This window comes from Podarcis liolepis (assembly GCF_965112155.1).
Source record: "Podarcis liolepis genome assembly, chromosome: 10".
Classification (NCBI taxonomy): domain Eukaryota; kingdom Metazoa; phylum Chordata; class Lepidosauria; order Squamata; family Lacertidae; genus Podarcis; species Podarcis liolepis.
This window is the reverse complement of record NC_139562.1, coordinates 36,255,266-36,271,855: the sequence shown is the minus strand read 5'-3', so window position 1 is coordinate 36,271,855 and position 16,590 is coordinate 36,255,266. Positions and strand designations below refer to the sequence as shown.

The 16,590-nt window shown below is 41.2% G+C and overlaps 1 protein-coding gene across 3 annotated transcripts in view; it reads right to left on the bottom strand.

Annotated features, from left to right (window-relative positions):
* TMCC3 (transmembrane and coiled-coil domain family 3) overlaps positions 1 to 16,590 on the bottom strand; it is a 93,512-nt gene that overhangs the window by 8,011 nt on the left and 68,911 nt on the right. For all 3 annotated transcript variants that reach the window (XM_083463022.1, XM_083463024.1, XM_083463023.1), the window contains exons 2-3: positions 1,393 to 2,309; positions 681 to 816 (exon numbers count right to left, since the gene is read on the bottom strand). In XM_083463022.1, coding sequence (XP_083319148.1) covers positions 681 to 816; positions 1,393 to 2,309 — 1,053 coding nt within the window. The remainder of the gene's footprint in view (positions 1 to 680; positions 817 to 1,392; positions 2,310 to 16,590) is intronic.

The window sequence follows — 16,590 nt, the reverse complement described above, 5'->3', positions numbered from 1 at the left end:
TGAACACAAGAGCACTCTTCCCCTGCCTGTCTCCAGCCATACATAAATGTACAGTACACAGAATCACAGAATTATAGATGTCTTTTTCCTCCTTGAAGGAGAACTGTGCAACGGCCAGTGTTCATGTTCAGTCTCATATCCTCTGATTACACGGACTAATTAAAAGCTTGGTGAACAATTCTTTCAATAGCACTTTTCTATACTTATTTTGTTCATTCCCACAACAGCCTAGTGAGGGAGGTTATAATTTTTCCCATGGAGAACTGCAGTTGTTCCTATCTTGCAAGAGCAATGTCATTTCCACACTATAGTTCCACCAGAGATAAATGTGAAAAATTAGTGGTTAGATGTGAAAGCTCTGGCTATGAGTTTATGGCTGCAATCCTAAAAGTGAAAGGGAATAAGCTTTATTGAATGCAGTGGGGACTTAGTCATCTGAATAAAGCTGCATTGGATTCACAGTATTTCTTTGAGAGGGAGATGCAAAAGTTCTTTTGAAAGACATAAAGAATAGGAAGCATGAGTGACTTCCTTCTCCATCTCCAAAGGCCCAAATCTAGTCTTAAATTGGAACTCAGATCTTTCAGTCTAAAAAATCCTGTGCTTTCATCACTGGACCACAGTGGCTAATTCTTTGGAAACAAAAAAATAATCTGTTACTTAATTTCAAAAGTTGGTACCTGAACATCTCGTGACCGTTCATAGGCCTGATACGCCACCTTTTCTTCAATACTAGCAAGTTCTTGCTTCAAGTTGGCTGTCTCGTGCTGGTGGAGGTCTGTTAGATCATTCAGCTGGTCTTCTAATCGCTCATACCTTAGAAAACCCAAAATTTACTTGGCTTTTATGTGAAATCTAATGAAAGTGCTTCCCTCCTTATTTGTAGGTTGCATCATCACCATTTTTTATCAGGGTAACTTTTTGTTTCCCTGCGCTGAAACCCTACTGGCAATAGAAAAGTATACTACCTTGAATACAAGCTGAATATTGTAAACCTTTTAAAAAGTAATTTTATATTATTATTATTATTATTATTATTATTACTACTACTACTACTGCCATTCTCACTAAGTTGTAAGTTTTTGCATGTGATTATAGAAACTAACATGACAAGAGTTTTTTTACCCCATGACTGCTCACCTGATAAGCCTGCTGAGAATTCTGAGAATACACTTCACACATTACCCTAACAGCAAATGTGGTAGCCTCTTCAAGTGCATATATGATGGGGAAGTGTTAACATGTGCCTATGTAGTACATGCAGCTGATCATTGTCATGGGTGGAGTTCAAGGGTACTTAGTTCATTCTTCTCTTTGTTGCATTGCTTTGACACCACCTCATTCTCATCTACCTGTGAAAATCAATTTCAACTGGCCAACATAATAACGTACCTGTATCTTTCCTCCTGCAGCGTTTGAGAAATAAAGCCATACTCTCTTTTGAATTGTACTTTTAAGTTCTCAATGTCATCTGCCAACTGGGATTGTGCTTCCTTTATTTCCCGCAGTCCCTCAAAGAGAATTGATAGTTTCCCATGGCTTTCCAGGGCATTTGTTCCACCATGGCCAAAGGACTGGTTTCCATTGCTGTCCGCAGAGCCAGATGTTGCACTTGAGCACTCATCATCACTGGTGTATTTTGGCTTGGCCACTATAGTAGCACTTCCGCCGTAGGCCCTGGAAGTAGTTTCTGGCCTAAAATCATCCAGGCTGCTCTTTAAGTGAGCAATATTGTCAGCACTTCCAAATTTATTCCGGATCAGGTTTGCAAACTCTCTGGACTTGCTGAAAACAAACACTGGTGGTGTCAAGGAGACTCCTGGAACACCTGTTTTGCTGCTCTCGTTGCTCTGGCCAGTAGTACGAGATTTCCCATGGGCATCTTTCAGGGAATGTTGGATTTCCTTCAGGCTGTCTTTGGAAGTATCCCTGGTACTTTTGGAGGAACCATTTTGTTCTATCTCTTTGAGCTTTCTGTGATATTGTTCCAATTTCTTCTGCAACTGGGCTATGGAATGGGCAGACTTTTGATTCTTCTTTTCAAATACTTGTTTAATTCGACCCGCTTGTTGTTTGTCTGCACTGTTCACGAGCTTCAAATACTCTGCCACATTCCCATCCCGAGCTGTTTGTTCTATTTTTATCTGCTCCGTAACTTTCAGAATCTTTTGCTTCAAACTGTCTGCACTGAGTTTTACTTTGTGAAACTCAAACACACCATCAGGTACATCGAAGTTGAGGTTGGTGTCCGAACCTCCCCGGCGAATATTAAGAGGCAGGCTGAGGGTATTCATATCATGTCTTTCCACCTATAAGAGATTAAAATTCAACCTTAGTTTTCTATGAAATAATTCATAAATAATTCGAAGAAGAAATTAATATAAGATCACAAAGCATGACATTATTTGTGATGTGGGAACATTATTGCAATGCAGGAACTTGGGCCAATGGGGAAATAAGTGTTCTGCTCATTCAGCCATGCAGAACACTAGTATAAACATCCAGTTAGCACCACACAATCCCCTAAAATAGTAAACACTAGGAATCTAATGCTGTAGTCCTATACACACTTGCCTGGGAGTAAGCACAACTGAATATAACTTAATTCCTTCTGAGTAGACTAAGCTGCTCAGACCAAAACAGTGCCATATTACTCAAAACTGGCATCAAATGATAAAGTTAATACCATACTTAGCACAAAATGTCTTCCAGATTAAAAAAATCCATAAGGTTTTTTGTTTGATACACAAATAAATTATCCTCCATTTTCCTAACTACACTCTCTAGTTCTTTTTATCAACTTAGTAACCATTGCGACACATTGCTTTCTTATTTGACCTCTTATTCTGTAGCTCAACTGGTACCCCTAGCAATTTGATCCAATAGTACATTATTTCCCTTCCCTGCAAATGAGCAGAGCTAGTTTCTCACAGCTCATGAATATTATGTACATCTGACAAACATCGGTACATAGTAAGTATGCTTCTTGAGACAGCACACATGCTATACCTTTAAAGCACACTTTAAGAACATTCTCTCAATCAAAGAAAGTTGAACACTGCAATTCACCCCTCATTGAGTTACAATTCTCAGCAATGACAGTGCCTAGAATTCTTTGAGGAAGGAATAATGTGCTTTGAATGTGCTTTATAGTGTTTACACAGCCTGAGTGCAAGTAATATATCTTCAATTGTACCCTAAGTCTGAAAAGCTATCCAGTCATGAAGTGGAAAAGTGCTAAGATGATAAGAGAACCTAGTTTGTAGTGCAATGTACAATGTACAGTACAGTATCTTAAGTTATAACCTACTGGATACTTTGCACATTGGACCTGATAAGCATAGTCACACAATGCAATAAAGGAGGTAATCATTATTATTATCCTTATCCTGATTCTTAACTGCAGCAAAACATAATTTTAATTGTTCAAGACTGCCTAGAAAAAACAACAACAAATCAAACAGAAATGAAAATGTTCCCTTATACAATACTTCTTATGTAGTGTTTCTCCACATGCATGAAGAGGCTGTGGTCAACATTATTCTAACTAGGATGTAATATGCAGAGCAGATGAGATGTAACATGCTCATCACAAAAGATACGTGCACCAATCAGCCTTAGCATTCAAATTATGGTAGGTGTTTTTAATTAAACATGAATGAATTTTTACCACACATAATAGCCAGACTAAATCGGAAGTCTCTGCTGATGAAGAAGAGTTTGGATTTGATACCCCGCTTTATCACTACCCTAAGGAGTCTCAAAGCGGCCAACAATCTCCTTTCCCTTCCTCCCCCACAACAAACACTCTGTGAGGTGAATGGGGCTGAGAGACTTCAGAGAAGTCTGACTGGCCCAAGGTCACCCAGAGGCTGCATGTGGAGGAGCAGGGAATCGAACCCGGTTCACCAGATTATGAGTCCACTGCTCTTAACCACTACACCACACTGGCTCTACTGATGAGAGAGAGCAAAGGGGCTGACTATATACATACACACACAACATAATTCCAAAGCCCAGCGGCTCGCTTACTCAGCTTTGGGAAGGCAGCATGACGACTGTGTGTGTGTGTGCGTGCGCATGCATGCGCACCCAAAAGGGCCTTGAGGGGCCATGTATTGGACCACCCTGGCCTAGAGGCATACTTAAAATGACAGTGAGACTGAATTCCTTGGTAACAGATTTTAAAAAGAAACTATTTTCTTAGAGACTGGCCATGTTCCAAACAGGAAGGAAGAATATCACTGTTGGTATTTTAGTAAAGATTTATTAGTTTATTTCAAATATTTATATTCTACTTCCTGGCCTTCATTCTCAAGGCAGCTTGCAACAAAATTTAACAATCCATGCAAAATAAAATGAAGGCAGTAGCCGAACATGTTATCGCTCGCTCAGTTCACAGTATAGGACAGTTTTGATGAATGAGATTAATGGTCTGTCATGCTAATGAAATGACAAATGCATTGGCTGAACAAAATTCAATCCAAATTAAGCCGAAGCATTTCAATATTATCTCAGATCTATCACTGAACAACTGACAAGAATTATGAATTATAAGATGCTCCTATAATATATGTGGGCATAATAATTATATTTATAAAAGCAGCATCTATTCCATAATAATGATCTAATATCCAATATGGTTTGCTTTTTGAAAGCGGTAAAAAAGTAATCTCAACTCTGAATTCATCTGCAGGTTCATCCGTCACACTTTATAACTGTTACTCAATAGGCGTGCAACACACTGCAAATGTATAATCGATAGTCTGATGTATTGCCACAGGGATTTTAAAAATTCTGGGAGTTAGACCACAGAGTGATTACAGTGACATGCAATACGCCACACAGCAATTCAGCACCAAAAGCAGAAACGTCCTCAGACCTTCATGATTTTAACTCTTGTACATTAACACGGAGCCACTCATTTCCTAAAACAATTCAGCCCTCTCGACTCATAGCAAACTCAGACTAACATTGTCGGCTTACTAACATGTTTATACAAAATCTAATCAGCAATGTTACCCAGGACAAAATGTACATACTTCCAAGGCCGGGTGGATCTGCTCACAATCCTACATAAATGTTTATTTCCTTTAGTACAAAAGTATTCTAAAAATATTTTGCATATATCAAGACATGAGCCTGAACAGCTGCTGTTCTGACCCTCTTCCTCCCTGCTTTAAAAGATGGAATCTCTCTTCCTCACAGAGGTAAATTGCTCCCCAAGCTCTGTGGTTTCCTATGACATGCCATAAAACTGGACAAAAGGCAAGGGAAGGAACAGGGGAGAGTTCATCTAAGGCTGTGAACTTACCCCATTTACTCTGCTTCCAGTGCACTACCACTGCTGGTCTGAGAAGCAGTGTAGACATAACATTAGTTGTAATTCATATCTACATGTAATTCAAATCATATCTGTCATTTTTAAAAATTAAATACTCTGTTTTGATGCATTATTCCCCACACCAGCTTCAATCCAAACTGAGAAAAAGAACAACCAATTGCATGTTAAGCTGGTACTGTGTAAATAGTGTAAGCTAGAAGGAAACAACATACATACAGAATCACATCACCTACTAACGCCATGGGGTGTTTGGGGTGTTAGAGCAGGGGTAGTACCTCTGGTGGGGGACGGGACACAATGTGCTTTTTCTGGTGTAGTTTGCCCATCTTTGGTCCCCACTCGGCACTCAGCTCTCACCTGTGGCTCCTAGAAACTATTGGCATGTGACCGTGGCCACATCCTGGGAACGGCTTTGACTGGCCTTAAACCATCAGTGACTTTCCCTGCATGCAAAGAAAGGCTCTGGTGGATAGAGCAGACGAGAAAATGGAAGCTAAATGGTTAGGCTGGGATGCGCCAGATTCAGCACACCTTGCCTGTGCTAAAAGATCTATAGAGGCTAGCAGTCTGTTTTCAGGCACAACTGAAAGGGCTGTTCTTGACCTTTAAAGCCCCAAATGGCTTGTTAGCAGGATTTTTAAAGGACTGCCTTCTTCAATAGAAGTCTTCCCGAAATATCTGCTTCTGAGACTGGTCTACAGGTAACCTAATATTCAGGAGATGAGGTGAATGGCAACTGGGGAATTAGCTTCTTCAGTGGTAGCCTCTCACCTTTGAAATAGCTTTCCTGGGCAGATCTATGAAGTGCTTATATCATCATAAGGTGAAACCTACTACATTTTAAAAACATGTTACTGAATTTAAAGTTTTGGTGAACTGCTGTTTTTAAAATTGTTGGCTGCTTGTTGTTTCATATATATTTTTGTTGTTTCATTGTCAATTGCTTTAAAATGCTTAACATAATAATTTGTTTTTGAGGTGCCGGTCAGAAAGCAACTCACCAGAGCACAATGTTAACTATCTCCCATTACAATATTCATTGTAGAAATGTGAACATGAGTAAGTAAAAGGTGTGCCACACTTATCTGGGGTGGACCCAGAGGTAAGTTAGGTGAACTTAGTACACACTGAAAACAATGGGAGTCAGGTTCAACTACATTGTCAAAATCTGACCATTATCCTTTCCTCTCCTCCAAATTCCAGCAGCTAGTTATTTTTAATGATATCTTGTTAATATTTCAGCAATTCCCCTTTGTACCTGGATAGCTACCTAACATGCTCTCCTTTTGTTTCAACACGAGAGCATCTCTGTGTGGTTTTAGCTTCTTTTTTCCTTTTTGTATGCTACTCTCCAGGATAGAAAGATGTGCTAAGAAGGAATGCACAGCAGCTAATTTTGGTAACATACCTCTAGATAAAAGCTGAAATGGTTGTGGTCTATCATTTACACACATATACTTCTCCACATATATCCCACTGTGTGGAAGGAAAGCACTATGCGGAGAGAAAATAAACTTAACATTGTCATGTGGAACTTCCCCAAATGCCATTGCTCAGCTGTAGCTTCCTTAACACATAATCACTCTTAGTTTGAAAGAATATATGTCTACAGCATTTCACGACTCTATAAATTATTCCATCATGCAGACAGTACACAAGTGAGTCATTTGCTTATTGTTATCCAACCCTTCCCATTTTCCTGTATACTGAAAGTAAGAAACTCTTTATATGCAGATTTTGACTGCAGAAGAGGCCGTAGATGTATGTTGTAAAAGAGAAGTGATGAAACAGCAAAACTGAATACTGAACTTATTAAAATCTGCCCAGCATGTACTATCCTGAAAAGAGTTATCAGCAGAAAGACTAGTGTTCTCAGTGTTCCATACGCCTTAACATTTTCCCCCCAAGTATTCTACAGTGAAGACCAAACCTTTGTTCACATTTTGCTTGTAAATGTAGATTTGTTGTAGATTTAATTACCTATCTGTACCTTTTGTTTACTATGAGGGGAGAAAGCATTAATGGGGATAATGAAAATAATGATGCAGTTGAAGGAAAATTAGACAAAGTAGTCTCATTGAAAACTTTTGTTGTTTCCAATGAACTAAAGAGCATATAGCTTTATCCAGATTACACTCATTAAACTCTAAGACGAATATACAAGTATTATGCAAGAGCAGCTTCACATCTGGACTGTCACAATCAGCAAATGTGAAATGTGCACACCCTAGAATGTGCAATGTTCTCATGCCTTGCACAGTGCTCATAATGTATGTTCCGGTGACCCACACAGAATTATCTCCTTTACAGTGTAGCGGAGGATCAAGCCAGGTCACAAAAAGCAAAAAACCTGTGCTAATCCTTGCTGTGATGTTCATGCAGCTTCCAAGAGCTGCCCAGGGGAGCAGCTTTGGCCGTCTGTGTCCCGAGTCAACTGTCAGCAAATTAGATTGAAGGATAAGAGGCAGCTCCAGATGTGCCCTAACAGCTTCATCAACACACAGTCTGTTCCTAGTATTTGCGTCGCTGGAAATGTAAGATGTAATCATTATTTGGAGAAACATATTCAAACATTATTTTTGCTGTGTCCGTGACTGAAATGATAAGACAGCCTGGGATTCTGCATGGGCATGTCTAGGCAGGGTATTTGCAAATGCCCAGCAGTGCAATTCAGAATGCTTAACACCTACAAGCATGGGGGATTTTTCTGATTGCTGCCTGTTGACTAGCAGAATAAGCACGGGTACTACTATCACTTAACTAACATCCTATAACATTTCTGGGTAGGATGTACTTCTGAGATGCTGCCTGGAGTACTTCTTGTGCTCCTGAAGAAGCTTTTGCTTGGACTCTCCCAGTGTTTGCAAGTAAGGCTGCCTAAGTAAAGATAAAGGGACCTCTGACCATTAGGTCCAATCGCGGACGACTCTGGGGTTGCGGCGCTCATCTCGCTTTATTGGCCGAGGGAGCCGGCGTACAGCTTCTGGGTCATGTGGCCAGCATGACTAAGCCGCTTCTGGCAATCCGGAGCAGCACACGGAAACACCGTTTACCTTCCTGCTGGAGCGGTACCTATTTATCTACTTGCACTTTGACGTGCTTTCAAACTGCTAGGTTGGCAGGAGCTGGGACCGAGCAATGGTGGCTTACCGAGTCGCGGGGATTCGAACCACCAACTTTCTGATCAGCAAGCCCTAGGTTCTGTGCTTTAACCCACAGCGCCACCCACATCCCAATAGGGCTGCCTACACAACCATATATTTAAGGCACCCAGATATACTCCAAGAATCATGGGAACTGTAGGTGTGCAAGTACGTAGAATTTGAGAGGCATTAAAATGCACTCTGTGCATAGTGACTGTCAAGTGCCAGCAGATGGAGCTGCTGCTTTTAATCAACTATATTGAGAGGAACAGCAAACCTGAGGGCTTGAATAATATGGCCTCTCTGGATATTGTGATCAAGATTGTGATAGTTATGTTTTTCTTCTTGGTCTCATTCTCAGACTGCTTGGTGGTCTTTTCAGCTCATCCACAGATTCCTAAGACCACTGAAATGAAATGAAGTGAAACTCACTGGTTGACTTTGGGCCAGTCACACTCCGTCAGCCTAACCTACCTCGCAGAGTTGTTGTAAACATAAAACAAGGAAGCGGGTGAATGGTTTATTCCACCCTGAGCTCCTTGGAGGAAATATTTTATTTATTATTACATTTATAATAAATCCTATTTATCGGATTGTAGGCAACCTAGCAAATGGCATTATCAGGTACAGGGGTCACATTCACCCCAATATTTATTTTAATAATAAAATAATAATAAATAATAAAAGTCCCAGCATTGAAGAAACTAGGCTAGTAATGTGGCAACAGAAAGAGTCAACCAAAGTTAATTCCACATCAGCCGTGCAAATGCTTGTAATTCTAATCCTTGTGCATTGTTTTGTACAAGAAGATCAAAACACAGAGAGCACTGACTGTTAACAGGAAATTGTGCACACAGATAAAATGAAAACATCAATGTGGACACCGCCCTAGTCCTTAATTTCCTTTCTCTCTGTGGCATTGGATTTCTACTCATGTCCCCATGAAAATGCGTACAATACTGTCTTATTATTGATCTTTGTTTTGCTTTGATTCTTAGAAAAGGAGTTACCTACTATGTTGAGATCCCTTTTGTTCATGTTCTTACAAACAGAAGCTAAAATTAGTAGGACAAATTATTACCTAAATAGGGCTTAGGTCTGTATGCTATACATAAAATATTATCAGGAAGTGAAATATAAACAAATGTTATAAAAGTGTTGTTTTTTCCTAGGAAAAAACATGTATTACAGACAATATTTTTATACAAAAATGCATCTCAGAAGCCATACCTTAACTCTCTTAAGCAGTATGCCGTTTTATCATTTTCAAAAGTCACTTATCAGTATTTCATTATCAGAATGTCAAAACTGATAAGATGTGTAATACCCCAGATAATATCATTAACAATTATATAGCCAGAGTACACCTGTCAAAATCAAAACTTCTCAAGACTAACTTAAGTTAATAGTTTTCCATTTATCTACCCTAAAATTGACAGGAAGTTGGCTATCACCCACTGTGTTTCACTATTCATTTTCCATTAAATTAATTAAAAATGAAATCGTCTGTTCCAGGTTCCAAAATAAAAAGTCCATATGGTATGCAAGTACTTTTGTTTTATTACATAACATCTAATTTAGTAATGTGCTGTGACCGAAAAACTCATTAAGTATCTCATTTGACCAAAAGATTCCAAGATTCCTATACTACAGAGGACAACCAATTCAGCTACAGGCATCACTTTTAATACCCTCAACACTATTTGTTAACAGCGTTCTCAAATATTATCGTAATTAGCCTTCCAAAGCCTTGAAAACCTCATTTGGCGGCTGCAATCTCAGTATTAACAAAGGAAAGATGAACAGCTTAGAGCCAGTGATGTGGTGCTCATTCTGTTCCCTCATCTAGAATCAGGCAGGCTAAAATAGAAGGGAGGTCCAGGAAAGCAAAAAAACCCTTATAAAAACAAAAGTTTGAGATATCTGTAGATTGTACCTGTTAAGTCGTGGGTTGACATAGCAGCCGGCACAGCGATTTCTTCAAGTAGCTCTTTATTATGGTAAGCTGGAATAGAACTAACTGCGAACAGCTCAGCCGGCCTGTATTTATAGGCAGCCGGCTGTCAACATTGTAACCACAACAGCCCAGAGTTCCCGCCTAAAATAACTGCCGCGGACCTGAGTGAAAACTATCTACAGACCTGAGTGAAAACTATATACAGTATCCCCCTGTTGGCCCAGGGTGAAACTACACTACATAACAGTACCCGTCAATCAGAATAACCTTTGCCCATTATCTCTCAGGCAAAAACAGTATTTGTTGTTTCTTTCTACATAGGTTCTGAGAATCGAATTAATCAAAAAGCTTCAGGAAGAGGAACTGCATCCCACTGCCAGTTATTCAAAAGGAGATGGCTTCTCACGTGCTTGTAATACAGTAGTACCTGGGGTTACAGATGCTTCAGGTTACAGACTCCGCTAACCCAGAAATAGTACCTCGGGTTAAGAACTTTGCTTCAGGATGAGAATAGAAATCGTGCAGTGGCGGTGCGTGACAGCAGGAGGCCCCATTAGTTAAAGTGGTACCTCAGGTTAAGAACAGTTTCAGGTTAAGAACGGACCTCAGGAACAAATTAAGTTCTCAACCTGAGGTACCACTGTACTACTTACCAGGAAGGAACGTGGAGCAAAAACCAAGTATGGACCAAACATGCAGGGCTCTTTGAAGCCAATCATTGGCTGGTGACATAGGCAGTAGATACACCATGCATAAGATGAAAAGAACAAAAATTGTTTGTTTGTATTCAACAAGCAGCACCACTTTATTTAGACTTCCATAGATAATTTACTTTCCATGCTCCCAAACACCAAAAGGGCCAAACAAGACACACATTTAAATACATAACTACCGGTATGTTGTTTTCCACAGGAGTTACAGAGCCTAGGGGTGAGCAGGAAGGTTAGGCTTATGTCTTCATCACTCCCACACTGCAGTTTGAGTGAGATCACCCCCTGCTCCCTGGCATGGCTAGGAATCTTAGAGGCGGAATCTTCTACCCCTGTAATTAGTTAGGAAAAACAAAGTACATAGCTGCCTGCTACGTATTTAAGCAAACATGTCTTCAGTCATCCAGTGACATAGATTCAAAAGGAAGTATTTCTTCATACAGTGCCTAATTACCTCTGTCTCCACCTTGCCCTACTTGTGAGCTTCTCAGTGTTGTGGTTCACATGTAACATTACACTATACTTAATTAAAGGCAAACTATGATTTACTGTGAATTTGCAGTGAGCTAGTGCACAATGCCAAAAACGTACCACTCTGCTCTGTCCCCGACTCCTGCTCCTCTCCGCTGCCAAGGAACAAGCCATTGTGTGGCTTGGTTGCTACATCCAAACCTCTTGCATCTGAAGCAGTTTGTTTGGAGAGTGCTCCAAACAATCAAGTGGCAATCAAGCTTTCTCTTTTGCTTACTTGTGGTGCTTGGGGAGAAATAAACTGGTGCAGCCAGAGCCGAGGAAGAGAGGAAAAGGAGGAGCAGCATGATACGCATTCACTTTAAGCCATTGTTTTTAACTATGGTTTAATGTTACGTTTTGGACTGGCTACAGTGGTACCTCGGGTTACATACGCTTCAGGTTACAGACTGCACTAACCCAGAAATAATACCTTGGGTTAAGAACTTTGCTTCAGGATGAGAACAGAAATTGTGCTCTGGGGGCGCAGCAGCAGCGGGAGGCCCCATTAGCTAAAGTGGTGCTTCAGGTTAAGAACAGTTTCAGGTTAAGAACGGACCTCCGGAACAAATTAAGTACTTAACCCGAGGTACCACTGTATTGACATGTGCAGGCTGCCGGATCAGATTGGCTTTTGACAAGATTTAGAATACTATTCCTTACTTTCTGAAGATCTGAAGAAGAAAAAAACCTTTTCTGATCAAATTTTATGTGGACTCTGATTTCAGAAACCTTTCAGTGAGTGACTATACAGGCAGACCTGCTTTCTGTACCTCAATATAGAGGGCAGGTGCAACCTGTTATATAGGGATTAAAAAGCTCTGCTTGCCAGAACTCCTACTCAACACAGACCTTAAAAGGTACTGCAGCCTTCCTTTCCCAATAGACTTATTATTCTAAAAAATGTCTCTCCTGGCTCTAACAAGAGGCACATGTACCACTTCATCGCCAATCCACCGTACAACCACAAATCCATTAACAGAAGCCATGTGTGTGAACAGGTATGCATTGATTAGCATCAAGCTGCTGTTTCTAGCACAAAATAAACTGAATGTATATAGAAACCAACCAACAGTCTAAAAACCTCACTAGACTTCCGCAAGAAAACTGTTAACAAGTTTAGAAAATTGATTTTTTGACATATTACAATATTTGCAGTGATCTAACATGAAGAAAGTAAGATACCTAAGTCTTCTGTTCAGCTCTCAGCAGGCAGATGAAATTTTATGTTTCCTATTAAAACATCATTTAAAAATATGGTTTCTGTGCAGTGATCCGAATGACAGTTTAGACCTATTACAGTTTAACACAGTACATAAGTTGATAACCTATGCAGAATGTTCCTCACTGGAAGTGTGTGTGTGTGTGTGTGTGTGTGTGTGTGTGTGTGAGAGAGAGAGAGAGAGAGAGAGAGAGAGAGAGAGAGAGAGAGAGAGAAGCAAGCCTTAGGAATTAAATATACCTACCAGTTATACCCAATGGATTCTACCTTCAAGTGGGGAATGTGATTCAAATGTTGTCTTGTGCCCATTGTTGCATAAAAAATACCTTTGAGTATTCCAGTAGTTGCTGGTGAGTGACTGGTGATTAATAGTCAGGGAGTGGATTTATAATCATGCAGTTTAAGTGGCTACACAGGGAGTAAGGTAATTGGTCTGGCACAGACTGGAAATGATGACTGAAGAGATAATAGCACTGCCCACTCACTTGAAATGGTTGGTGGGTTGGCATGGGGGGTGAATTATAGGACTTGGGTACCAGGGCCTACTTGGCTATACTAGGCTTTGGTCAAAGGACAGGAATAGAATAACTTTTCTAGGTTGCTTTTGGCAACTGGTGTCAGAGATCAAACAGTTCATGAAGGAAACAATGCCAAGCCACTGCTACCACTAGTAGCAGTTTAATTTTAGTGTCCCATTAGCAATTCCCCCCACACCCCTGGAGCTGTCCCATAACATCCCAGGAAGTCCAGCCAAAGGGCATGAATAACACTAGCTGAAACTGAAACATGCTATTTGTGAAGAGTGATACTCAGAGAGAAGGCTATAAACTCAAGTTTAATCACCTGGATGATGACCGCATTGTTTACAATTCAAGCAACAGCAAATGCTTGAAAGCAGCACTTTGGGTTACGAAACTATTTTTATAAAGGTTGCACCACCTCCAGTCTCTGCCAAATGGTAGCAAGATTCCAGGATGTTCCAAGAGTTTACCCAAGCTTGTGTTTCCACTGGGAATCAAGGTATGGCAGAGACTGTTGTGTCTTTAAGAAATATGGTTTATTGTACACATATTTACACCTGGGTCTACTTTGGAGAGAGTTCATCTCACGAGGCACTTGTTCCTCCAAGCAGTGCAACCCTGGAGTCCAAGCCATCCTGCATGCCATCTCCATGCCTCTGTCCCACCCTCCCAAGGTGGTTCTGGCCTTGACAGCAGCTCATGGAGTTCTGCCCACTTCTTCTGCCCAACAGCCTTTGCAGAAAACAGCTCTCCTCCATCTCTCTGCTCGCCCCCCCCCCTTTCCAGAACTCTGTGTGATACAACATCCACACCCTGCCACCTTGGCAACCTCCTCCCCTCACTGCCAGAGCCTCCATTGATGAGTTAATGATTTGCTTCCAGCATCTTAACAACAACTATACCAGGTGAGGCCCTGTGGCGATCACACAGGGCCCCCAGATGTTTGACGGTCTATTGATCCCTGTGCCACCACTATTATCACTTCCCCGCTGCCACCAACCCGTTTCTCTTGGGTACACACTGAGTCCAGACAGTTGTTAACATTAAAACAAATAATCAAGTTTATTTTATAAGCATTAACAAGGTTATGGTTTCAGATAATTTTTCTTGTCAGTTTCTTAATCTTAGTTTCTTTACTGACCAATAAAGGTAAAGGGACCCCTGACCAGTAGGTCCAGTCGTGGCCGACTCTGGGGTTGCGGCGCTCATCTCACTTTATTGGCTGAGGAAGCTGGCGTACAGCTTCCAGGTCATGTGGCCAGCATGACTAAGCCGCTTCTGGCGAACCAGAGCAGCACACGGAAATGCCGTTTACCTTCCCACCAGAGCGGTACCTATTTATCTACTTGCACTTTGATGTGCTTTTGAACTGCTAGGTTGGCAGGAGCAGGGACCGAGCAACGGGAGCTCACCCCATCGTGGGGATTCGAACTGCCAACCTACTGACCTATACCTTCCTAATAACTCCCAACTGATTATCCCACTATCTATCTGACTCCTCCTAACACTTTCTCCCACTCTCTCACATCAAAACCAGACCAACCCACAGACTTATCCTCCCTCTTCCTTCTCCAACTCCCAACTGACTCCTTAACAACACTAACTCTAACTCCTCCCCTTGGGTTCCTACTGGCCAATCACTTCACACTCATTTAACCCTTTCCTTATGACCCACCTAGGAGGGCAAACGCCACAGGCCCTGACCTGGGAAAGAAGCTTAGCCTATATCTTTCACTGGCCTGGCATCTTCCCTACAAAACTCCAAAAAGTATATAAATTCTACTATTTATTAATTTCTAACATTCACTAAATCTAGCAGTTATGGGTGCCCTTGCACCCCCCCAAACTCTGTAACCCCAGATCTGTAACATTATGCTTTATCCATGCCACACTGTGCTTCCCAATAATGTTTTTTTTCATCACTTCTAGCATTTTTCTTTTTTATAGTTCAGTGTTTCTGTTTCATGTCACAGTATTGTTTAAAATTATAAATATAATCCCCACCCCACCCCAGAAAAACCCAGCAACAACTTGAAGCCAAGGGCTGAAAATGAGGTCAACTAATGTAAATGGTGGTTGCAATTTATGCAAGACAGGGAAAAGAAGGATTAAAGAACCAGATTATCTTGAAGCTCAACTAATAGTTGATTAAAGGAAGGAAGTCACTTTCCTGATTTCGTCACTGTGAAAATAATCGTTTTGCTCCCACAGAGAATAAGGCTATCAATGGCTGCTAGCCACATTGGCTAGGTTTTACCTCCAATGTCAGGTCAGGGGCAGTACTGTATGTCTCTGAATACAAGCTGCTGGGAACAACAACTGCTGGGAGCCACAAGTGGGTGGAGCCCTGTTCTGTTCAGATCCTGCTTGCAGTCTTCCCATAGACATCTGATGGTCACTGCAGAGAAAAGAATGCTAGACTTGCTGGACTGATCCTGTAGGTCTCTTCTTGTGTTCTTATGTATATTTAGGATAAACATACTAGGATGCAAGTCCAAGTAAGACTTACTTCTGAGAAGACATGTTTGCATTTAAAAAACCCTACTACATCATTGCTATGTTGCTTTGTTTATGTTTTGCACCTGCTAACATTTAATTTCAATCTTTGCTACGTGCTATTTTATTCAGAACTAAAGAAATACGTGGGGCTAGCTTTGAAGGTGACCCGGAAACTGCAATTAATCCAGAATGCGGCAGCTAGACTGGTGACTGGGAGTGGCCGCCGGGACCACATAACACCGGTTCTGAGAGATCTGCATTGGCTCCCAGTATGTTTCCGAGCACAATTCAAAGTGTTGGTGCTGACCTTTAAAGCCCTAAATGGCCTCGGCCCAGTATACCTGAAGGAGCGTCTCCATCCCCATTGTTCAGCCCGGACACTGAGGTCCAGCACCGAGGGCCTTCTGGCGGTTCCCTCATTTCGAGAAGTAAGGTTACAGGGAACCAGGCAGAGGGCCTTCTCGGTAGTGGCGCCTGCCCTGTGGAACGCCCTGCCAGCAGATGTCAAGGCAATAAACAACTATTTTACTTTTAAAAGTCATCTGAAGGCAGCCCTCTTTAGGGAAGGTTTTAATGTTTGATGCTGTACTGTTTTTAATATTCAGTTGGAAGCCGCCCAGAGTGGCTGGGGAAACCCAGCCAGATGGGCGGGTATAAATAATAAATTTATTATTATTATTATTA